The sequence below is a fragment of the Oreochromis aureus genome, linkage group 19, assembly GCF_013358895.1.
Source record: "Oreochromis aureus strain Israel breed Guangdong linkage group 19, ZZ_aureus, whole genome shotgun sequence".
Lineage (NCBI taxonomy): Eukaryota > Metazoa > Chordata > Actinopteri > Cichliformes > Cichlidae > Oreochromis > Oreochromis aureus.
In genome coordinates this window covers 13,486,497-13,511,112 of record NC_052960.1, presented here as the reverse complement: position 1 = coordinate 13,511,112, position 24,616 = coordinate 13,486,497, and the positions used below count along the sequence as shown (strand labels likewise).

The 24,616-nt window shown below is 40.0% G+C and overlaps 1 protein-coding gene across 2 annotated transcripts; it reads left to right on the top strand.

Annotated features, from left to right (window-relative positions):
* Window positions 1-4,133: 4,133 nt before the first annotated feature.
* Window positions 4,134-23,786, top strand: crlf1a (cytokine receptor-like factor 1a). Of its 2 annotated transcripts, none has more exons than XM_031747182.2 (9): window positions 4,134-4,602; window positions 9,971-10,249; window positions 12,397-12,526; window positions 14,206-14,375; window positions 19,083-19,240; window positions 20,360-20,434; window positions 20,516-20,609; window positions 22,678-22,866; window positions 22,976-23,786. In XM_031747182.2, exons 1-9 carry the CDS (start codon window positions 4,530-4,532, stop codon window positions 22,990-22,992), a joined length of 1,185 nt encoding a protein of 394 aa, XP_031603042.1. In that variant the 5' UTR covers window positions 4,134-4,529; the 3' UTR covers window positions 22,993-23,786. The 2 variants fall into 2 exon arrangements, with proteins under 2 accessions (XP_031603042.1, XP_031603041.1); XM_031747181.2 differs by having other exon boundaries at window positions 4,138-4,602; window positions 22,678-22,862.
* The last annotated feature ends 830 nt before the right edge of the window (window positions 23,787-24,616 follow it).

Below are 24,616 nucleotides of genomic sequence, written 5' to 3'. Positions count from 1 at the left end.
CTGTCAGTTTTCACAGAATATTGTTTGTATCCCAAAATCCTTAACTTTTATTCTATTTCCACTTGTTTAAAAAAAACATTAATGTTGTATTTATGTAATCTATTTTTTAGTTTTAATAATGTATATCTGTTTTTATTTACTATTTCACGTTTTTATCATGATTATTACAATAGTTTTTTCCCCTTTTGTTTTTAATTTAAAAACGCTTAAGTGAAGGAAAAGCCTTTTAACTGGTATAATTTTAACACTTTTTCCAGGAACCTAAGACACTTTGTTCTGTCCTGGCTTCAAAAGCTGAAACAAAGTCTGGCAGCATTGTTTAAAAAAAAAAGAAAAAGTAAAAAAAAAACCCACCTTGAAAAATAAAAGGCTGCAAAGTGTAAAGTTTTCTTTCTTTGGTTCTGTTTTTAGTTTACACAGATAAAGGATTGCATCTATTAGCTTAGGTTAAAAAGTTCAATCACAATTATGTAATCTAATGTTTTAAATATTGTTACACCACTATTTCTATCAACTCATGTGCTACATATTTACATAAATACATGTATACACATGTTTAAATGTCCCCACCCTCTTTTATCCACATTAAACTATGAAAAGAAGAAAATATTACTTGTAATTCCAGTTCCTAATTAATCCAAGCAGTGCAATGAATGCTATCTAGTGACTTAAGTAGTTTTTTTCTTTAAATTCTTGGAGCTTAGCAGCTTTTGGTGGATTTGGAATGCCATTGCAATCAATGGTACTCCTGAGCTGTGGAAATAACAGCGGCTTTAGTTGCCTTGGCAAGTTTTTTATAAATTTGATATGTTGGATAATCCAATCATTTTTTTCTTAATCATTTTTTCACTCAGCGTAGGAAAGAAAAGGCAACAAATGGATTGTGTGTATTCAGCTCTGCAGAGCTACTGCTTTCCTCTGCTGTGAACTTCTGCTCGTGTAAACATTTTTGCTCCGTCTTTTGTCAAATGATGATGATATCTGCTTATATCCTTCTTTATTTATTTTTCATTTTTCATCTCTCTGATCTCTCCTGTCTCAGAGAGGTTAAAAAGGGCTGGAATAAATCATTTTAGAGGTTTCGCTGACATTTTTTTTTTTGAAGAACTTGGTATTCCAACAGTCAGTTTGACTGTCTTTATAAAAAGATAAAGCTGAGTTACACTTGTATGTTTTCTTTTTAGAAATGTTTTACTGAACTAAAGAGATTACTTTGCACAACATATATATCTTGATCTGCTGGAAAGCCCATTTAAAATGCTTCAATGTCCCACTTGTAACTGTAATTAAGGCGGAATGATTTTCAACCTAGTGATGTTACAAAAGCTTAAATGTACTCAGAGTTAAGGTAAGCACTTTGCAGATAAATGTGAAACCAGTCTTCTTGTACAGGGCGGGACAATAAGAAATGCCACGACACTGACAGACATTTGCCATTTGTTTACACTGAGCCTGCACTCTCATCTTGTGGTCCTTGTATGATTGGTGTTACTAAAGAGGAGGCTTCCTCGTCATATTCACCATTGTCTTTGCTGCTTTCGCGATCTTTCCGATTCTCCGTGTCTTACTTCACGTAACTATCAGCGCTGACTTTCTCAACACTTCCGCTCTGTGCCCGTGGGGTTTTGGATTAAGGACAGCTGGGCTGTAAGATGTTTTATTTGCATGGCACTGTGACTGTTTATGCCACACTGCGATGGCAGTGTTTGCCTTAGTAGGCATGTGTTTTCCGACATGTAACAGAGAAGGAAGAGGGAGCTTGTGGATGTTGAGTGTGGGAGAGGCGTGCATGTGTGCGTGCCAATAAAAATGGGAGACAATAGCAGCATAAAACCCACAAGCCAAGACACTGACACATCAATTTCACTCACAGGGCCAAGATGGTGACAAAGGTCTGCCATGAATTAACTGTTCTAACACTGCGAATAGGCGAACGAGCGAAATGTTCGGAAAAGTGACACAAACAGTCACATCAGTGTCACAATTCTTTTCATGCTTCCTGGAAAATAACTGCAGAGCACGAACGGGAACTGTCCCACAAACAAGAGCCCTCTCTGAGGGAGGATAATGGCGGACACTGTAGGCCAGGACCTAAAGGTCATCGTGGCTGTTAGGCTGGCACTGTGGGCGCACTCCGGCTGACTCAACCAGGAGAGGACAAGCAAGACTAACTCATGTTAGTCAAATATTAGTCACAGCGCCCATTTAGACCATGCACATGAAAATGTTCCTGTTCTCCAGACAAACTCTGGGGCCCAAATGTCTCACTGTTCTCAATCGCATTGTGACCCGATGTCACTGCATTTCCTCTCGCGTCTTTTGGAGCAGCCAACGAGTTGCCGGATTCCTGTGTCAGAGAACTCCCACTCAGATCCTGATGAATTTAAACTGAGCTGATACCACACCTCCGCTGGAGGGCAACTTTTCCTCTGTGGAAATGGAGTTTCTTCTCTGGAAACAAAAGTCGCTCTTGTCTTCTTCTTCTGAGGAATTTTATCTTCAGTATAAATTGGATGCTGATTGGCCAAAATAATCAGGCACTGGTTTTTTATGTGTGTACAGTCTTGCATGAACATATTTCTGAAACGTTTCCAGTTAATATCAGCCTTGAGATCTTCATTGTCTGCTCCTATTTTCAAAATTATGCACACTATGTTACTGGTATCCACAGGACTGCACTTTGTTTACTTTATTCATTCTTCCATAAAGAAAAAAAGTAGAATTTCTATTGTTTGGATTAGTCTGCAGCTTTTTGCTGGTATATTCAGTTATATTTATTCATATATTTTACATTGCTTGCATGTCTTCTGAAAGCTGAAGTTACATGAACGGTGATGTATGACAACATAATGTTTATGACCACTGCCTTTTCCCCGAATCACTCATGAGTTTCCTTGAGGCGTTTCCTTGCCTAGCTGACCTTTTTACTGGAGATATTTGGACATGTCAAAGAACAACTTCAAATGAATAATGATCCAATTCCATTTAGCTGCTTCATTTTCAGAAACGTTGTGTGTGAAATTTCAACTTGTTAAAGTGAAAGCACAGGTGCAAATGTATTTTAGGGAGCCACTGATTCGGTGGGACGTTTAGGGGGAACGGCGAGACTGTTAACGTTAACGACCCAGACTATGACAAGACGAAATGACTGCCGAGAAAAAGGCCTGTTATTTTTTGTGGTCAGGAGACTGGTTAATCTTCCCAGCATCTATGAGTCTGTTGGTTCTTGTGTTTACATATTTGATGATGATAATCTAGACTGAAAGGTCACACTGAATAAAGATGAAATAAATCAGCAGTGAGTGAAGCAGTCTGTGGGTGTTTGGCAGCTCTGTGTTTTGACTATTGCTTATTCAGTGTCTAGCCATAGTGGCTGGCAGTTTCACTACAATAGAGCTGGAACTGTTAATGTTAAGGAACGAGTTTTTCATATTTCCGTCACGTGCATTCCCGTAGAATAAACCCTGGTGGCCAATATAAAAGAGTCTTTAAAGCTAATTTCCCTTTTAATGCTAAACTATTTAACTTTTGATGCCAGTGTGCCCAAAAGTGGAACAGCTGTAGGCTAGATGTTTGCTCCAAGACCGATCGAATGCAGATTAAAAAATAATAATGAAATGAAAATATTCCCTATCCTCAGGCTGAACAAAGATACACGTTTTAATGGTAACATCCCTGCCACAAACAAAACAAAAGTAAACAAAAAGTGCACATTAAAAGAATTTAGGAATTGATTTAAAAGGATTAAGAGATACAGTTATCATTACGTCATAATATAACTCTGTCAAATATCTGAGCAGAACTCAACAAGAATTAATGAGGAAATGTCATAATTCACTTGGGAGTCTGTTAGGAAGAAGAAGAATCTCCTCATTGACACAAGGATTAAAATGGAGAGACAAGATTTAGCTTTGGCAACCTTTCCTGTAGCACTCACTGACTCAATAGCCTCATATGGTGAAAAATTGTAAAGCAGAGACCCGAGGCATGGAAAGTAACAGAGACAGAGTGATTCAGTGAAAGTGAATGGCTCTAACCATCACTCAAGGGGGGAGAGCCTTAGAGAGAGAGAGAGAAAAAAAAGCAGGGAAAGGACGGAAAGAGGGGGAAATGACTGGCGACTGTGTGGGAAGAGAGACAGAGAGCGAGAGAGAGAGAGAGAGAGAGAGGAGGGGCTTAAAAAGTATGAACTTGTGTATGATTTAGCTGCAGGAAGCATTAAGAAGGGAGAAGACTGCAAACAGGACGTGGTAATGCCCACGCTTTTTTTGGCTTTAATGAGGACAAGCTACTCCAAGACTTATCAGAGGGTGATTTTTTTTTGCCTCCGCACTTGGTCACACTTTTTCTAGTGCGCTTCTTCAGTCCCGAGAGTTGCCTTGTTAATAAAATCCGGTCCTGGAACCCGTGGTGTTTTTCCTCTTTCTGCTGTGCGTAATTTGTATCCAGGATCGATCGAAAAAAAAAGGCGACAGAGCAACAACACGAGGACGAGAAGTCAAGACATATATAAAAGTAACTGGTGGAAAATGAAAGGCGTCTTGGATTTCTGCTTGATTTTCCTCACGCTGCACATTCCCGGCGTGCTGTCCTTGTCCACACGTAAGTTGCACACAGATGTCCATCGATGCGCAAAGTTACGATAGTGCTGGGGAAAGGTTTGGGGGTTTGGCTATATATGTTTGTTATGTTTTATTTTATTTTATTCTAATTTTTAATTTTATTTTTTAATTTAATATTTATATATTTTTCGAAAGAAATCAATGCAAACCAAGTGTCACCCAAATATCCCAATGTAAACACCAGCACCATGTGACAGTCCAAGTCTTGCTCCGGTATGTTTGATTCTGGCGATAAATATGTTGTAAAAATAGACTTTTACTGCTACTACAGTGAAACGTTTTAGAAATGTATTAGGCAAGTTAATATTGGAGTATTACGCTCTAGTAATACGATTTTGAAGGGGGAAAAATGCAGTTTTTTGAGCACAACAGTGTTTTAGTGATACCACGTGGGACACAATTACTTAGGAAGAAATATTAGTCACTGGAAAAAACACACAAAAGGATGAATCTAATAAATATTATGCTCATATCAAGTAGAGTAAAAATAGTTGACCACAAATAGTTTCCATACAAGAAATATTATATGAACCCCATATAAGAACATGTAGGAATTGCAGGGGGCTTTCTTTGAATAATACTGTTTTTACAATGTGTTTCCAATCTAAAATAACACCAATTCCACGGATTCTTTCCTAAGTTGCCTTACATAACAGCAGGTCACTTCCTTGGGACACATACTGGATCCACTTTGCTGGCTTTCTGGATACATTTAAAAAAAAAAAAACGAAAAAAGAAAACAGCCACTTTGTCCACTTGACAGCTCATGTTATAGATGGGCTCCTGCTGTAGTAAACTGGTCGTTTCCCTGCAGAGAGAACTCATCTCCCATGAGGCTGATTTTCAACAAGTCAGGCCATAACTCGTTAAACACATGGAGAGCATGGGGGCTTTACGAACCACATCAACACAATGACATCATCTGCTGGGGTTGTGGAGAATGTTAACCACCAGCTTAATGCACAATAATCTAAATAAATCAAAGTTATGTCCATTTCACTCTTTAAGTGGTTGGATTAGTTTTTATGGCGAGCTCGCTGGCAAACAGCAGCTCCACTGTGAGGATCTCCTGCTATTCATCCTGTTTCAAAGGCACTAATAAAAGAAACTATAGTTTTAGGGGCTTAAAGGAGACAATGGGCCCTGATCATAAGCCGCCCTGCTGTTTATTATACGACATAATCGGTCATTACCATTTTATTCATTGTAATAATGGACTTTGCTTCCCTTTCACTGACTATGCTGCGGTTTACGAATGCCACCATAGTAAAACAGTTTAAATGTGGAATTTTTTTTGCACTAACATATAATTACTTTTCACTGCAGCTCATAAACTTTTACATTTTTAGTTTATGTATTCCGTGAACAAACAATGAGACGTTTATGTGGGATATTATCATATTTTTTAAAACTTTTTTAAAACAAAACAGACTTTTAATCAAAAACAAACTTATTCTATCCTATATTTTCCTTTTGTGCGCCCTATTTAAACTAAGATAAGCTAATTTAATCTCTCTCGATAAGACCATCAGTTAAATAACTCAAATGTAAACCTGTAAAAAAACAAAAAACTCAAGAGAAACAAATAACATCCGTTGCTGTTTCCTCGGTCTCTTTCCCAACGACGTTGCATGGCTCATTGTCACTAAATGTTGCGTGACTTCTTTCACTTGGCTTGTCCAAGCGGCCCCTCAAAAAGTTCCACATGTACTTCTATTAAGCAGACAGAGAAAAGTATTGGCTGCCTTTCAAGCGTTGCATGAATGAGTGAGAGGAGCTTTTTAATACAAAGAGGAGGTGGCATGTACCTTTGAAGACTGACAGCCTCAATACCGCTTAAGTCCACTGGAGACCTTTCACTCTCAAACAAAAGTTCAAAACTTTTCCTCGGCTGAACTTGCCCCATAAGCTCGTCTCCTGCCCCAATGAGAGCTGTGTTTCGAGTTGCCTCAACCTCTCCAAACAAATAATATTTTACAAACCATTTCCTCCAGTGAGTGTGTCCAAGAGGCAATAAATAGCAGTAATTTCGTCTAGAACCGCCTTGTTTGAAGGAGTGTTAAAGGGGCTTCACACCCTGCTCAGGGGCAATGTCCTCAGTGCCTGGAATACATAAACACTGATTGTTATTCAGATGGATCGCAGTCCACTGTATCCGGTGACAAAGACAACCCAGCCTCTGTGCAAGTGTTTGTTTGTGTTCATTTGTGTGTGCATAAATGTGTGGAAGTGTTGTGTCAGAGCTCAAGATGGGGTTACCATATTAATATTGGAGCGGAGTTACAGTTGATTTCGCTTGTTCAAAGGCGACTCCTCCATAAAAGACCCACAACATTGTCTGTAAGCGCAAGGTGGCTGGCAGCTGAATAGATGTGGCCCCGGGCACAGATTTACAGTGGTCTAACAAAGTATTGATGCTCTCAGTCAGTGTTCTTCGCTCATTCCTTCATAAAAGGTTTTCCACAGTTACGCACTTTTCAATACGTTGGACTTAGCGTTATTTTTTTAACTCTCGTCCCCTCTTGTCTCCTCTCTTCTCTTCCATATCCCCATCTTTTTTTGTTCCTTTATAGTTTTGTTCACTTGTAGTGAGATCAAAGCTCCACTGTTTGACTTTTAGTTGTCAGATAAGATAAAGAGATAAACAGTTAAACTCTTTCTTTGACTATTTAGCAGCTTCTTTGCTAAAACAACTAAAAATACAAAAAAGCAACGAAACTGAACTGCGTCAGTGTTAGCTAATGCAAGTGAGAGAGGGAGGGTTAAAAGATCTAACGAAACTGCATTAGCGCATGTCTGTGCTCTTTCTGTCAGATGTTTTATCCCAAAATAGTGCACACTCTGCATTGCCCAAATAATTTTACATAGAAGCATTTGCACTTCATACTACAGCATGAAGTTCAGCATGCACAAGCATGCACATTTGCTTGATTGTGATAGATAATCCAATTCAGACATTTCATCCCTTATTAGTTGCAGATTTCTGTCACAGAATCATGAAGCAGATGGTTTAGTCAGGACATTGGAAAAAAGAATAGCTTTAAAGGGTTTTTTCTCAGTAAGATTTTAATTATTACTACTCTAACGTTCTGTTAGGGGTCTAAATGAGGGCAAAACAAAAGAATCAGCGTCACGCTATGTTGGCTGTGCTTTTTCTATAATAAAACTTATATTTCAGCAGAAGTGGGTCTCGCAACCTTCAACAATTATATAAGACAAACAGTCCTAAACAGGTACCAAAGCTATAATCTACAGCAGGACAAGGTTGCTTAATGGGGAACAAATATGGCAAATAAGCAGTTATCTTTTGCTCACTGGTAAATTGTTACATGACAGGCTGGCAAACCTGTGAATCCCAAACATTAACTACAATTCTTCACAATACACAAATAGCACTAACTAATCAGTGCAGTGTCAGTTGTCCCATTAATGCTGTTAACATTTTGATTATTTTAATTTGGGGGATTTACAGAAAAACAAGCAAATCTGACTCAGAGTTCAGTGACTGACATGGAACTTTTGAATTTTCCTCAACAAATTTCAAGTAAAGTACAAAAAAAGCCATTTTTCTCATTGCGGGAATTTGAAATGTGGCTTCACTGAGGATGGTGTGCAGAAATCAGCCACCACAGGCAGAGGACAAAATCAGATTGGAGCAGGGAGTTGAGCTAGCCAACCATGCAGCAGACAGTGAGCAAACCCACTGTCACATTACAGCAAGAGGGCAGCAAACCACCTTCATGACAATGATGTTTCAAATGTGATGCGCTGGGCAGGGTTGCACTGTTGGAACACAAACCAAGGAATGAGGTTGCAGAATGAGGCTTTGCCCATCGTTTTTCACTTACATGTACAATAAGAACAAATGAATTAATACCTAACTGCCAAAACACAGGGTGATAGTGACTTACCACAAAGAGCTGCTCTGACTTTTAGAAGAAAATAGGGCATCACTCAACTTGCAGCAGCTAAAATGCTGGGCAGCCTGTGTTTACGTCATGGAATATAAGGAAGGCTCAAATTTGGCAACTCAGTAAATTTCCACTGCAAACCAGGCGCAGCAGACCTTTACAGGTGAAACGTACATGGGACTGGGCTGACTGTGATGTGGTGCCCTGTAGAGTTTACAAGTGACCCTAACATGCAGTGCTACGTAAGGCGACAACATGAGTTGAAGGTAGATGTGTGGATGAGGGCTTCATACTGTAGGAAAGCCTTTTGATAATTCCAGCACAAGTACAACTTCATGAGGCCAATTCAGGGGTTTCAAGAATGAAGACATTGGCCCGCAGCTACATGTGGTGGCCAAACATGAATGCATATGTTGAGACAGGCATGCAAAATCAACCAAGCTACAACCATGGGAGTGTCTAACTCCACCATTGATGAGATTCCATATGGATTTGTGTGTGCCTCAGTGGTCTCACTGTTCACAATAAGTTGATTCAAGCTCAGCCATTGCATTCCATAAATACTGAAACTTATCTTTGCTACCCTTGAAATCCTGTGCTCATGAGCTCAGAGAGCACAGAGTTTAAAAACTTGCACAGGCATGGCATCGAGCATATATTGACGGTAGCACTGTGTAGCATTCTGTTAGGGGTTTCAGTGAGGGGGTAAAAAGCTTTGTAGGGTGTGGCTTCGTAGTAAGAGGCTCAGGAAGATGTTGGAGTGGAGCTGTGAAATAAAATTGCCAGGGATTCAGCTAACATGCCTGGCAGCCCCTCATATCCACATTGCAGCAGGACCAGTTTAGCTGTCGATGAGTCTGACGAGTCAGAACCCATCTGTGGGTGAGGGACTTTATGCTGGAAACAGATTCCCAGTGAAAGAACCAGAGCAGTGTCTCAAGATGATAAAAACACATTGACTAATATGTTAGGACATGTCCATGTTATGACCAGAAACAGCATGCCTTCAGCTTACAAGATAAGCACTGCCCTGCTAACAAAGCTCCACTAGAGCCAAGAAACACTAAACCTGAGAGCACAGTGCAGGACAGAGTGGTTCTGGAAAACAGGGAACAGGAATTTGAAATAGAGCAACATTATCCAGCTGGAGGTGGTGAAAAGCACCAGAGCATTATCAGAAGGTTGAGGGGCCGAGAGAGAAGACACGAGGCTCCAAAAATGAAAGGGAAGTAGGGCACAAGTCCAGAGCTTTGCTATACTGAAACTGTTAATAAAGGTTCCAGCAGATAATTGGATATTTTGTCTTCAGCTACACTTTAGTACATCTGGAGTGCCCCTTGAACACAGGCAGTAACTTTTTCAAGTATTAGCCTAAACTTTAAAACCATTCGAAAGACATACTCCCTCTAATATCCATGTCCTCCCACCCTCCTCCAGATGTAGCAATCATCTACCCTCAGGACCCTGTACTTCGCATTGGGTCTAACCTGACAGCCAGCTGCTGGGTCCACCCCGAACTTGGCGTCCACGCCAGCTCGCTGTTCTGGACACTGAATGGTCAACAGCTGCCCAGCTCCTTCTACAGAGTGCTTAGTCCGACTAACCTCAGTGTGACGCTGGCAGGACTCAATGCCTCCAAGCAAACATCTGGTGACAACCTTGTCTGTCACAATCACAAGGGACACATACTGGCTGGCTCCTGTCTCTATGTTGGCAGTAAGTTGAAGCATAAAATGTATGACTTTAAAATAATCTTATTCCTCTGACGATTCTCTGTATTTGCTTCTCTGCTTCGCTACGAGGAAATGTTACGTAAATGTATAAGTGCAGGCGAGGACTTAGAGGAGCAATACACCAAAGAGATGAATGGAATGAAAAGGAAATGGGAGTAAAAGGAAACAGCAACCAAGTAGTGGGCAGATTTTTAAGTGTCCCTGCACATTTGTAGCTGTATTTTATGTTTAGTGTTCCTGCCTTCAGGCCCAGCGAGAGGCCTCTATTGCCCGACGCTTTAACCACCTGTGTGGTCCATTACTCGCACTATCACTCATAAAGTATGGGCCTGACATTTTACACACGCACAAACACACATGTCTGTACTTCTACAGTTTTGAGACGTAGTGTTTTTCTTTTTTTATTGGTACAGTAAACTTTATAGAACTTACTGATTTGGGGCTTATGACAACCCTAATATGGCATATTCCTGTTTGCTGTGAAACAGTATGAGACTATGAAAAATGTGCTTATTTTTCTACCCAGAATACAAGTAAACATATATAAGGACATGAATATTGACAGTGAAATAGCAATAATCTCACTAACAGGGTGGCAAGACTTAGTAATGCCATCCATGTTAGTATGGCAGGGAACCAGCAGGTGTTGGTCCTGGAAAGGCCACTTTGCTAGGTATACCCATTCATCTAATCAGCCAATCATATGGCAGCAACTCATTAGGCATGCAGACATGGTCAAGACAACTTGCTGAGGATCAGAAACAAGAAGAAGGTGACTTTAAATGTGATGTGGCTGTTCGTTGCAGAGTATTTTAAAATGACTAATCTACTGGGACACAAGCTTCTCTAGGTTTACAGAGAATGGTCTGAAAAAGAGAAATGAATGGCATTTCTCTGGGAGAAAAAAGCCTTGTTGATGTCAAATGTCAGAGGAGAATGGCCAGACTGTAACAATGTAACTCAAATAACAACTTATGACAGCGAGGTATGAAAAAGAGCATCTTGGAACGCACAACATGTTCAGCATTAAAGCAGATGGGCTACAGCAGCAAAAGACCGCACCAGGCGCCACTTTTGTCAGCTAAGAACAGGAAACTGAACCTATAATTCACACGGCTCACTAAAATTGGACATAAACAACTGGAAAAATGTTGTCTGGTCTGATGAGTTTCTGCTGCAAGATTCACATGGTAGGTTCAGAACATCAAAGCATGGGTCCGTCCTGCTTTGTATCAGTGGTTCAGTCTGCTGGCAGTGGTGGTGTAATTGTGTGGGGGATATTTTCTTAGAACACTCCGGATCCCACAGCACCAAACGAGCATCGTTTAAACGCCACAGCCCCCCCGAGTATAGTTGCTGACCACCATCCTCTGATGATGGATGTTCTCAGCAGGATAACATACCATGTCACAAAGCTCAAATAATCTCTCTAAATAATGTAGTTTAATGACCTCCACAGTCACTAAATCTAAATAGATCACTTCTGGGATGTAAAGAAACAGGAGATTCACATCGTGGATGTGCAGCAACTGGGTGAAGCTCTCGTGTCCACAGGGGCTAAAAACTGAGGAATGTTCCAGCACTTTGTTGAATCTGTGCCATGAAGCATTAAGACAGTTGTGAAGGTAAAAGGGGGCCTAGTCAGTACTAGCAAGGTGTACCTAATAAAGTGTCCAGTGAGTATAGCTTAAACAATATAATTAGACTATTATTATTATTATTAAGATAATTGGGGGGAGTGGTCTTTTTCTCTGGTCTTTTTTTCATTACAGTAAGTTTAAAGAGCTTTTACTACTATTATTAACAGTGATGAGAATGCTTACTAGAACTGCAAGAACACAAAATCATAAACACGCTCTCTCTAACACACACACAGAAAGATGCAATCAACAAGATCTCTGTGGGACACTAGACCTGAGCACCTTGTGTTCTGAGAGATGAACATGCACATGCACACGCCAGTAACAAAAAGACACAAAACAACAGCTATTCCAGAGGAATATCACTTTGTAGCCTCACTCATCATTTCTCCTTTGCCATGTTTTTTCTCCTCTCTTTTCTCTTCACAAATTTCCCCCACCCTCTGTCTTCGTCCTACTCTCTCTCCATCTTCACCCCATTCTCTCCCAGTGCCTCCAGTGAAACCAGTCAATCTGACCTGTTGGTCCAGGAACACCAAAGACCTGACTTGTAGCTGGGCCCCAGGGGGAAAAGGGGAGACTAATATCAGCACGCAGTACAAGCTCAAGTATAAACTCAGGTATGCACACACGCACTGCAGCTTAACTTTTACAAGTGACTCAATTCACTGTTTTTTAAATGATCTTAATCAATTACACTACTATCTACACATTACCTACCCACACGCAGCTTTGCACGAGAATGCAAACATCTGAATCATTCGGACTGCAAATTAAGCACACCTGCCAGCTCCCTAATACACAGTTTGTGTAGTTTCCAAATGGACCCATGTGAGAACAGTTAGCTGGTGGCTATCATGTGTCACTCTAGAAAGCCGACACCCATTTTCCTAAACCAAAGGGAGTAGTTCCATTAGTAAGAACACATCTGTGGCAGATAATCTCTGCTTGTGTGCTATATGTGAGAATGTCCAGCTTTGGACAAGCAGATAGTTACTGTTCATTACGTCACTGTTCTAAATGTAATCAGAATGCAGTTACTAATCAGACAATTCTGTCTTGACTTGACCAACATAGTTACTTTGGTTTGCACGATTCGTGGATAGAAAGAATGATCTAAGGGGCAATGATTAACTAAGGGACAAGAAAGAGCAAAACTACTTCATGCAAAAACAGGAATCTACCACTGCAAACCCAGCATCAAACCTCTAAACCTCAGAGCAACAACAGCAACACCCCAAACCAGAGTTTTGCTCACAGAGAGTGTGAACAAGGCAACCTGAACAAGGCAGCCAAAGCTTCACTTTTAACACATAGCAAAAGCAGAAAAAGAATAACTTTCACAGCAACAGATTCTTCCAACAGTGTCCGAGCAACCTAAAACATTTTTAAAAAAATCTTTCAGTAGTTGTACAGTCGGTCTTATAGTGGACCTATCAACACCATGCTAGAAAAAACAGAAAGCCTTTCACCCAGGAAAGCTGATTCTTTTCATCTGGATGCAGCATTTTCACTCATCCAAGCAATTTCTTTAGTCTTAGAGACTGAAGAATTCACATGGATGAGTGATGAAAGATTTATCCCACTAAAAACATTGCATCCAGATGAACACAATCAACTCTCTGGGATTTCCTTACCTGGATTGTTAGGCAAGCATCGAGACCTTTCATGCTTACTTACTGTTATTGTGCTATGACTGTCCAGTTGGCACGGAGGGCTTTTGGCCAGTTAATAACATTTCTCAGTAGCCTAACTTAATGGATGAAGTGAAAAACAAAATAAAACATGAAAACGCAGCCAAGGTTTTAAACGAGTAAGCCCACTGCGAATGTTTTCAGTTAAAATCAGTATATTTCATAAGATTTTTTTTTGTTTTTTGTTTTTTTACAATACTGACATTGCTTAGAAAATCCCATGAAAGAAGTCTAAGTGGAGGTGGAAACAAATCCAAATACCGCTGGATTTATTTTCAAGAACAATAACACACATGATACCCAAAGTGAACGCTGTTCAATAATAGAAAGCTTGAGTGTCATGAGAAGATGGTTCAATGTGGAAGCAAAACATTTAAAAATGATTTTCATATGGGGTATAAGCGCTATAAAATATATAGATTTTAAATAAAAATAAGAAGAAGAAGCAACCTTTTTAAAACATCAAAAGGAAAATAAGTCTATATGCTGTACCTACAGATAGTTTAATTTCAATTTCAATTGGTATAAAGATTTGATAGAAATGCTAGGGGTGGATAAATTAGCAACTTGTACCACTCATACACAGTGTTTTGTTTTTCTTTCAGATGGTATGGGACAGAGAAAGAGTGTGCAGATTACACTCATACACAGCCGTACTCCTGCAGCATCACCCAGGACCTGCACCTCTTCACACCCTACGAGATCTGGGTGGAGGCCTCAAACCAGCTAGGCTGGGCTACCTCTGATGTCATCACCCTTGACATCCTAGACGTGGGTGAGTGTGAGAAGAAGTTCGCTTTGACCCTTGTGCTTCATCTGCTGCTCTGAGAGCCTTGATCTCAGTGTCAATGAGGCCTCTGGCTGTAATCTAGGATGATTTGCAGCAACCTTTTAGGCTTGTTGTAAAGCGCTTTGGGTGCCTTGAAAAGCGCTATATGAAATCCAATCCATTATTATTATTATTGTTAGCCTTCAGAAGGAAAAAAATGTCTACCTGATCCTTCATCCAATCTGCTGGAGGTTCAACCAATGAGTGAATTTCCCTTGTGTTAATTCACTATTTGAACATTCACAGCAAAACCAAGATTAAACATGAGAAAATAACTGATTCAAAACATTAAAGAGGAAACACTGTAATTTATACAAATAGAACAAGACCGACAGCAAACTTTGAGAAAACACCTTACCTGACGCAGGACACCATGATGTTTTCTAACCAAATTAGCCAATTCTAGTACCGCCAATTTGACCAATCCAGGCTAGTTTAAAGTCACACTCCTACAGTTATGGAAATACAGCCTTTATCTTTCTTACTGAGAGTGACATGAAACTATCTAGACCACCTTCTTTGCTGTGCAGCTAGCTTCCCTTATCATTAAGAATGCTAAATCTAAAACACACCTTCAAGCGCCACTAAAATGCATCGCATTTGTTTAAAACATAGTGTAACGACACCAATTTGTGGTTTTACAGGAGGTTATTTGCCAAAACTTTTCTTAGCCAGCAGCAGTTACTTCAAGTCTGCACAAAGCCAGGGTACCTAATGAATTTGTCTGTTTCTAGTCTTATCCTAAACTAAGCTGAAAGTCTCAGTTGCTTCATAGTGATTTGAGGAATACGAGAGTGCTTTCTAATCTAACAGGAAGGTAAAAAAGATGTAAAAAAAAAAAAAAAAAACGCTATATTTTCCGTAGAGAGTGATTTTTACTCTAATTTGTTACCATTATGTCAAATTTCATTGCCACATTTTATTAAGGCATTTCTTAAAGTGTAAATATCATATACACTATACTCGGTTCAGCTCTATACAATATACACACGACATAGTATAGATTCTATACTATAGAAGATACTATCAGATGGTTTTGGGGGGGGGGGGGATTGTTAAATAAATGTTAAAGCTCCTCAGTGAGACTAAGCCGCTGATTTCTTGCCAGGTTCATCATCTCAAGACTCTCTTTCGATTTATCTTGTGGCCCCCAAGTCAGTACCTGTGATCTAAACAACTTTTATTTCCACAGACAGGTCATTGGCTTGACTTCTGTGAATTCTGCCTTTTAGAGAAAGTTGTTCACAAGCACTGATCTGGCTTCTCACTGATAGAAACTGAGGGGCAATTCCTTTTAAAGCTTTGTTATGCCTAGCTTAGTGCGGTTTAAGCCAACGGAGCATACATCATTATCCTCAACACTCACTCACACATACAGACACACACACATGCACACATTCAGTCACATGCATGCTGACACCTGGATAGGCAAAGTTGTGCGATGACTGGAAACGCCCTCCCTTTTGATGAGCTTGTTTTCTTTTTACTCATGCTCACTGGACACACACACATGTGCACCACCTTATAACCCCCTTTTATCTAGTTTAGGAATGTTCCCGGCTGATCCTTGGGACTAATCCTGTCTCTGAGGCGGCCGTAGACGCCCGAGGCTTGAAAAGTTTGGGCTTTGAGGCTTTATGACATGGACCGGAAATAATACAACCTGATTAGCTAAGAACTCTTCACCTGGTTTACTCCTGACATGTTCCTAACAATATACTGGAAGAAGCCCATATGGAGTTTCGAAGGTGAACACGTCATTGGCAAGGAAACAAGTGTCCATCAAGTTGTAATCCCTTTCTTCTTCCTAATGTATGCATGCACGCACCTGTTTACACACCCTGAGGGCTGGGCAGGTCCTGGTAACAGTATAGAGACAGAGGCAGAGAGAGTGGGAGGTTTCTGCACTGGCCTCACTTTTTCATTCAAGTAGTTACCACAACAGCAGCAGCGTGTCATGAAACACAGCAACCAACCACACCTGCATCGGGGTGCCGTGACTCACTGGAGTATACGGTCATGTCCGATCAGCTATGAAGGCGAGGCGGAAACACCTACAGTTTCCCCTGCATTTCTTACTCACAGGGAATCCTCTGAACAGAGAGGCTAGAGGAAACTTGTATCGCCGTCTGACTCTGAAATGATGACGTATTGAGGAAAGGCATATGTTAACGATGATTCATCCGTAATCTGTCACGTCTCATTGACTTTTATTGCCAAATGCATATAATGCTCAGGGTATCACATTTGCTGTTAACTGAGAACAATACCATTACTATGTATTACTTTTAAATTAAGTAAAAACCCATTTTCTTCTAACAATTTGACACTTTTCTATCATTCTGTTATTGCCCCAGTCTGTTTTATCTGTTAATACTGGAACATTTGTCTTTCTTTTTTAAATAGATGTTAAAAAGAGTTTTTTAATTAACAATAGTTTACTGTCATAACTTTAAATTATGCTCAATTCTAGCATCTTGAACAAAGATGCTATATTATATATATTCATATATTCAATATATATTCTGTTATTTTAAAGCCTCGAGTCTTGTGAGCCCTGCTGTTTGTCCCATGTCTAACAATCACAATGTGAGGAAACAGGAACCCTCTTTTCTAGAAGTTTAACACGGGACAAAGAAATAGTCTCTGTTGATTTTTAAGTTGTTACGTTTAATGAGTAAATCAAAAGGAAATGACGTAGTGGATAGAAAAACACGATTCAAAAGAAAAAAAATGATCTCCTTGGTCCTTAATATTATGTAACTGGAAAAAAGAAATCTCAGATTTCAAGAAAATGAAACGAAAACTCATGTCTAACATTGGTTTTGCATTGTGAAAGAGATACATTTTTTTTATCAACCGTAGCATAAAATCAATTATTTCAGTTAAAACACTGCAACAAATTGGTGTAAAATTACAGCGATGCACCGTATTTTGTGAATGCGGACGAATACTGTAAATTCTGATGCCTTTGAGAAAAAAAAAGTTAAGAGCAAGCTACTGCACATAATGAAATATTTTTCTTTGGCAAGCGCAAGAACTTATGGGAATATAAATGTTTACATTCAAATCATTATTTTACACATGTTCTCGTGTTTATTTCCGTTGTTCTGCAATTAGTCTGTTTGACTGCTGTGGATGTTCTGTGTGGTTTCATGGTTTGATCAAGACCCCTATAGTTGCATATAGCCTGCGTGCATCTTCAGCGTCTTGAGTAGACCTATAAACCATTCTTATAGTTGTGGACAGATGAGCCAGAAGAAAAATGATATATGGAAAAAAGCACTGGGCCACATCTCTTAATCTTTGAATGCAGGTATTTTCAGTCCCTTTGCCAAAGGTGGATAAACTCAGTGTACATGGACGAGGACATGCAGTTACATTTTACAGTATAATGATATCCAGGAAGCAGTGAAGCTTATATTAAATACAGGTTTAAAAATATTATATACAGTAAGAAACTGTTGTTGCAGAGTACAGAAGGTAGACTTTAACAGTAAAGCTTCCTGTACAACAGGAAGTATTTTTTACAGTGTACTTTAACAAAACCTATGTTTCCATCTGCAGATGTCATTGGCTATAATTGCATTGAGCCCTATGTGTGTCCACTAAAGTATTAGTATTCACATTTTACTCTTCGGTTTACTGTTTAATCTCTTTCCAACAAGAAAAAAGCCTCTTGTGTCAACTCCCATTTTTCCTGCGCTGAATCTTTCCCATCTTCTTCTTCTTCCCTCTGATCAGCTTGTTTATTTACTAGCTATTCAGTGATGGCATTCTGAAAAAAAGGAGCTGAAGTAGATACTGAAATGATCTCAAAAGCCCCAAAACGAGTAAAGTTAATATAATGCTCAGTCACCACATGTTTGTTTGCCGAAAAGATAATTGTTGTCAGATGAACATGCCTCTTCCAGCTCACACAAGTCAACTCTGCAAAACTAAAAGGCGCCTAGAGACCTCAAACCTCCGGCAACACTGAGCAATCTTTCAATGTGTTGTTACACATAAAGACATCACTCCTACTGCTTAAAATTGAAACTGAATGGATTGCTTGGTCGTGTAAACATAAGGAGGTAGAGAAAAGGCCCTAAGCAAAGAGTTTTGTTGTTGTAATATGCTTTGTTTTACTAAAAAAAAATGCTTGTGACATTAATGTTTTAATTCAGATTAGTGGTTCAAATCAACCTCTAGTCAGCCACAGCATCTGTTAGAGCTATTTGATAAAAATCAAGGGGGTATTTGCCTCTCTCACAGAGCAGACAGATAAACTATTTCCTATCTGTGCTCGATTTCTTTATAACACATACATTTGTAATACAGGCAACAGCTTACAGCAGGGAATCAAATGTATGAGTCGGGTAATCTCTCATGAACAGCTATTAACTGTTGGTTAGGACACAAAAAGATGGAGCCATTACATCCATGTGTTCATTCTGACCAGGGACTGTTTCTTTCTTCTTGCACTTTCTGTGTGTTTGCCACTATCAAAGTAATGGATAAGCATCATGTGGCATGCCACTGATCAGATGTTTTGGGTGCAGATGTTGCAGTAGTTTCCACCTGCACCACAAGACCTAAATATATTCACTATATTTTTCATTATCAGTTCTGCATGTGATGCTTAATGTCCTGATGCCATTCCTCCTTCTCCAGTGACCACAGACCCTCCATCAGGTGTGACCGTCAGTCGCGTCGGGCAGTTGGAGGACCAGCTGAGCGTTCGCTGGGAGGCCCCGCCTGCTCTCAAAGACTTCCTGTTTCAGGCCAAATACCAAATCCGCTACAGGCTGGAGGACAGCCAAGACTGGAAGGTAGAGGACACGAATCCATAGCTATAAGGATGCAAATCTGTTCTCTTTGTCTTTTTCTGTATAACAGCAGCACTGTCCCAGCTGTTTCTCATCCTTGTGCTGTAATCACCTCTGATGTAGCCTGATTGAGGCCTCCTCTGCCAGATGAGTTAATAGTTGGGCTGGTCAGAAATTTTCATTAGTCATAAATCTAGAAGCTACAGCCCAAAGCCACTGTATGTGTAACTCCGCACGAGCCTTTAATGAATGAAAAACACAGTGTAAAACCTTAAGACGCGCAGATGGTGCTTCCCAGAAATCATTTTCCTCTGGGTAAGAGTGAAGATTCTCCTGTAATTAAGGGGGAATTACACCGATGTAATATAAGCAAGTCTTGACTCGCAAAGTGGAAAAAGAAAAGGCGGGGAGTGGAGCGAGGCGGAGGAGGGATGATACGATTTTGAAGGAGGAGAGCTGGAGACTCGACACAGAGTGGTTTTAAAGGGTCGATGGTGAAAACAAAGCACCATTTCCCTCTGAACCAGCCCTAATCATGAGGTCATGCTGAGGAATGGAGGGATACATCTCAGCTGTTAATGTCTTCAATATGTCTGTAAGACGCTCAGCTGTAACTTCTGCCTGTTTGGCTCCCCCACATCACATCATTAGCCTTTTGATGCCAGTAATTTCCATGTTCTGTTTTTTGTTTGAGTCCTTTTTAACAAGTGTTTATAGACTGATGCCAGAGAGAAAGTGAGGATTATTAGACAAGATTATTAATTGCAGCATGTGTGCCTTTCTTCTTCTCTATTTGCCTGTCTTCAGTTATGCTGTTTGCATGAGTACCTGTAAGCGCTGCTGTGTGTGTGTCCCAGCATATCCAGCTCTGTAATAAATAATAGAGAACAGATTTTACCCAGCAGGCACAGTTACATTAAAATAGTTTCATAAACATGCTGATCAGCAGCCACCAAACAATGTGAGGTTCATGCATGTTTGGGTCTGTACATGGTTTGCGGTTGTGTTTTCTGCATCTTGATTCGGTCCTGCGTTTTAGTTTATGCCCATTGGTATTTAATACTGTGGTCAGACCTCCAGCGCTCAGCGCTTTTGTGTTTGTGTCTTTGATTTGTCGTGTAGGTGATGGAGGATGTTGGGAATCAGACCTCTTGTAGACTTGCTGGACTGAGACCCGGAACGGTATATTTCGTCCAGGTGCGTTGGATATGTCTCGATGTGTAATGATTAAGTACTTCAGAGTAGCTTTCAGACTTTCTAATGCTGTATTTTCTCCAGGTTCGATGTAATCCCGTGGGCATTTATGGTTCTCGCAAGGCTGGCATCTGGAGTGAGTGGAGCCACCCGACTGCTGCTTCCACACCCCACAGTGGTGAGCACACACTCGTACACAGTCAGAAGGGCAATCAGAAGTCATTTTTTGTCCATTATTGAGGTTTTTAAGAGCATTTTAAGGCATCATAGTGCGCATATCCCACAGATCGCTCCTGCTGCTGAAAACTGGCAGCCTCAATGTCTCAGTGGTACTGTTTTATACACTTCTTAGTCAGTCTTCCAGGTTGTTTTTTATAGTGCTGGCAGTTTTACTTATGTTAGACAAATCCAGTCAAAGACAATAAAAAATAATAGCCTAACCGTCAATGTAACATAATGCAATCTTTGCCCAACCTGACATTACAAAATCAAACCAGACTTTGATAATGTTTTACTTGCAATAGGTTGTAAAATAAACAATTTCAGGACCAACAAAAAATTCAAAAAACATTACTCATGTTCACAAAGTAGTGAGCACTTGTGGTTGTTTCTTCCCCAGACATAACTGCTGTGCAAAATGTTATCATAACTGATCGGAATAAAGACCACAACTATGAAAACAAAACCCAGTTCATAAAACCTTGATTTTTTTTTTCATTTTCTGGAAGGGTTTCTGCAAGGGCAAGCTGAAAAAGCACAAATCGGGGAGGGGGGTTTAATTCTGTCTCCCTTTCTCTCCTCAAAGTCTTTTCAGTCACTCGTCTGTCTTTTTTTTAAAGTCTTTGACAGTGAAAAATTGCATTTGCTTGAGTACTGCTCTGCAGATTCTTAACATACTGGAGCATTACTTGCTTATTTCACTTTGCCATTATAACTACTTTAAACTTTAAGCCACAAATTTGAGCCAGGTGAAAATTCTGCCTCGGTGTTTTGCATGGCATAAACCCAGATTATACAGTTAGCGTATAACCTCAAAATTCAAACTGTGCAAACCATTTACCATTTACCATACCAACACCACAGCTACAATAACAGAATCAGCAGCAGCTCCTTACTTTGCTGCACGCACAGTATGACCTTTCCATCTTTGATGTTTTCTGCATGTGTTTTGATCATTTGAGGTTCAGTTAAGCCCTTTTAGTCATCTTCTTGAGAAGTTGAATCACTGCTGCTTTTTTGATTTATCCAGGTGCATCCAGTTGAATTCAACGTGATATAAGGAGATGTTAAATAAACTGTATGGCTGATTTCTGACTTCTAGATGGGATAAAGCCAGTATAAAAGTAAAAATTTGGTGAATGAATCTCATCAGCATCATCAGCTTGAATTTAAATTGTTACCTGCTGCCCTTCATGTAACTTAACACTGACCTTGCGTTACTGTAACTCCATAGCGTGCAAACTAACCAGTTTAGTCTCTATTAAACTGTACTGAATTTCTTAGCGTAATATTTTTAATGCAAATGTTAATTAACACAAAATCCTGCTTCATTTTGTTTAGAAATAGATTTCACATCATGAAAAAAGATAACTCTAAAATGACTTAGGACATTAAAAGTATAATACCTGCTGAAAAGTCCTTATCTTCCTCTCCTCGGGAAATACATTAAGCGTCCAAGACACCATGCATGAGAAGCTGCACAGAAACACTTGCGCTGACTGAAAAGTTACATCTTTATGCTAGCTCCCCTTCTGCAGTGCTAGCTAGATGCTTAAGTACCGCAGACGCAACATTGACACCTCGGGTAAACGCACCACAGGAAAAACTGATTTGAGGGTGAAGTGAGGTGTGGGATGTCGTGTCCACGCTGGCGGCTGGGAGCAATGCCAGACTGCAACACACAGAAATTTAACTCTCTCGGCATTATGTATCAGCCTAATCTTCAGATTTGATTACTCATTTATTGAAAGTGCCAGAATGCTGTTCCGGATCATTCCCACCCACTTTAATCCCCGACTTTAGGGCAAGCCAACCCTGTGACTGAGGAACTGCTATCCAATGAGTGTAAAGTGTCCCTTGACATCCAAGGGGTTTTTATCCAATGTGCAATGTCACGATAAGAGTCTATATTAAAATTATTTTGACTCAATTTGAGTACTCAAAGCACTTTCTTACTACAAGCTTCATTCACACACACACTCCTTTTCTATGCCTAATACCTTTTGACTGGTTTCTCCTCCCTGCAGAGAGAATGATGTCAGGCTCCTGCGACTCAAAATCCAGCGGAGACTCCAACTCCACCTTGCGCAGGGAGCTGAAGCAGTTCTTTGGCTGGGCGCGGAAACACGCCTACGGCTGCAGCAGCATGTCCATGAAGTTGTATGACCAGTGGAGAGTGCTGATGCAGAAATCCCACAAAGTTCGCAACCAGGTAGGTAAGCATCATCATTCCAATCAAATCACAAACATGCACGTGTACACATGCTGCTCACACAAATACATAGAAATCTAAAACTTTTTTATAAACGCTGATTTTTTTTGCAGGTTCTCCAAGGGGATAAGTCATAGCACACGCTGGCTTCACGAGCAGAAAACAAGTCAAGAAAAGAACTGAGTGAATGTGATTCGTGTTTATGTGTGTATATGAGATAAAGAGAGTGTATTCGTATATCAGAATTATAAAGACAGTTTGCTCCGGACATTTTTTGTACGGCTACCAGCTGTGGCCACAAGAGGACATCCAAAGAAAAAGTGGGATATTCTTCCTTTATGTAACTTTTTGAGTCAACGTAAGGAAGGTGAACTCATCACAGACATGCTGGTATCACAAGAGGCACCATTTGGACTACCTTCTTCTTTCAAAAATGACACATTTGCATGAATAACTTGGATTATAGTAAAGACTCTTGTATTTGTGTGCAAAAAGGCAATCAGATCAGAAGTATTCAGTTACATTTTGGACTTCTTTTTTTTCCCTGTGGATCCAAAGCACCATCTAGTGGCGGTTCAACCTCAATGGATACTCCCACCTCAGCCTTCACCGTGGCCCCCATGTAAAAGGCAAAAGTAAATTATCATACAGTATTTCTAATTTCTTCTTTGTTATATAGCTGGATACTATACCAAACTGGTTCACTCAGGATTCTTCTGTTTCTGAGTGTCAGTAAGTGACTGATGACGTGATGGTGTTTGTGTACGGAAGCATTTCTCTGCCTTTTATTTTTGTACTAAATTGTACCAGCATATTTAAAGTATAAAGCTATGTTTTAATTCTTAAATTATGTTTAGTTAGTAAAGACTGTACAATGACTGAAGTTGTTATCACTCTGATGCTGTTCTATAAAATGATGTCAGAAACCCAGGGTTTGGAAAATAGTTGTCTGCACACCAGAGTCGCCAAGCACTGAAAAACACAACTCTGCGCCTTCTCATATTGGTCAGATGACCAAAATGCAAATGGCAATTTAGCTGGATAAAAAACAAAACAAAACAAAGCAATAGAGATCATATGGATTCTTAATAACATATCATGTTGACTCCACAATGCATAAGAGGTGAAAATGCAGCTAACCCAAAGTACTTTACAAGGGAGGCAGATGGACTGATGGGAATACAGAATATTAGTCAAGAGCGGCTCAGTGTCATCGTCGCCTCGTGCCGAGAAGATCCTAGTTTCTAATCCACTAGCCAGCTTGGGCCTTTGTCTGTTTTTGCATGCTCTCCTGGTGCCTGTATCCGTGCTTTCCAGTTTAGTCTCAGCTTTCTTCCAAAGTCCAAAGACATGCATTTAAGAAGTGGTGAGTCTAAACTGGCCAATGCATAAATGTGAGACTTTCTCTGTGTGTTAGCTCTGTTACAAACCTGCAGCCTATTCAGAGTGTACCCTGCCTCCTGGCCTGCTGGTATAGGCTCCAGCCCCCACAGGCCTAAACTAGATAAGTGGAAGAAAATGGATGGATTGTATTAGGAAAGTTACAAGCAGGAGTAACAGAAATGATAACATGTTGAGGACTATACAAAGCAAATTACAATAAGTAATATATAATCTGGTGAAAGTAAGAACAAAACCAGACTGAAAAAAAAACTATTAAAGGTGTTTAAATTAATTAAAAGTAGGTATACAGTGGTCCCTTGTTTATCGCGGGAGTTACGTTCCAAAAATAACCCGCGATAGGTGAAATCCGC

Coding starts and splice junctions, on each gene's coding strand:
- crlf1a (XM_031747181.2), top strand. CDS start 4,530: ATGAAAGGCGTCTTGGATTTCTGCTTGATTTTCCTCACGCTGCACATT. Junction 14,376..19,082: donor CCTTGACATCCTAGACGTGG/GTGAGTGTGAGA, acceptor CTCCTTCTCCAG/TGACCACAGACCCTCCATCA. Junction 19,241..20,359: donor AGGACAGCCAAGACTGGAAG/GTAGAGGACACG, acceptor TTTGTCGTGTAG/GTGATGGAGGATGTTGGGAA.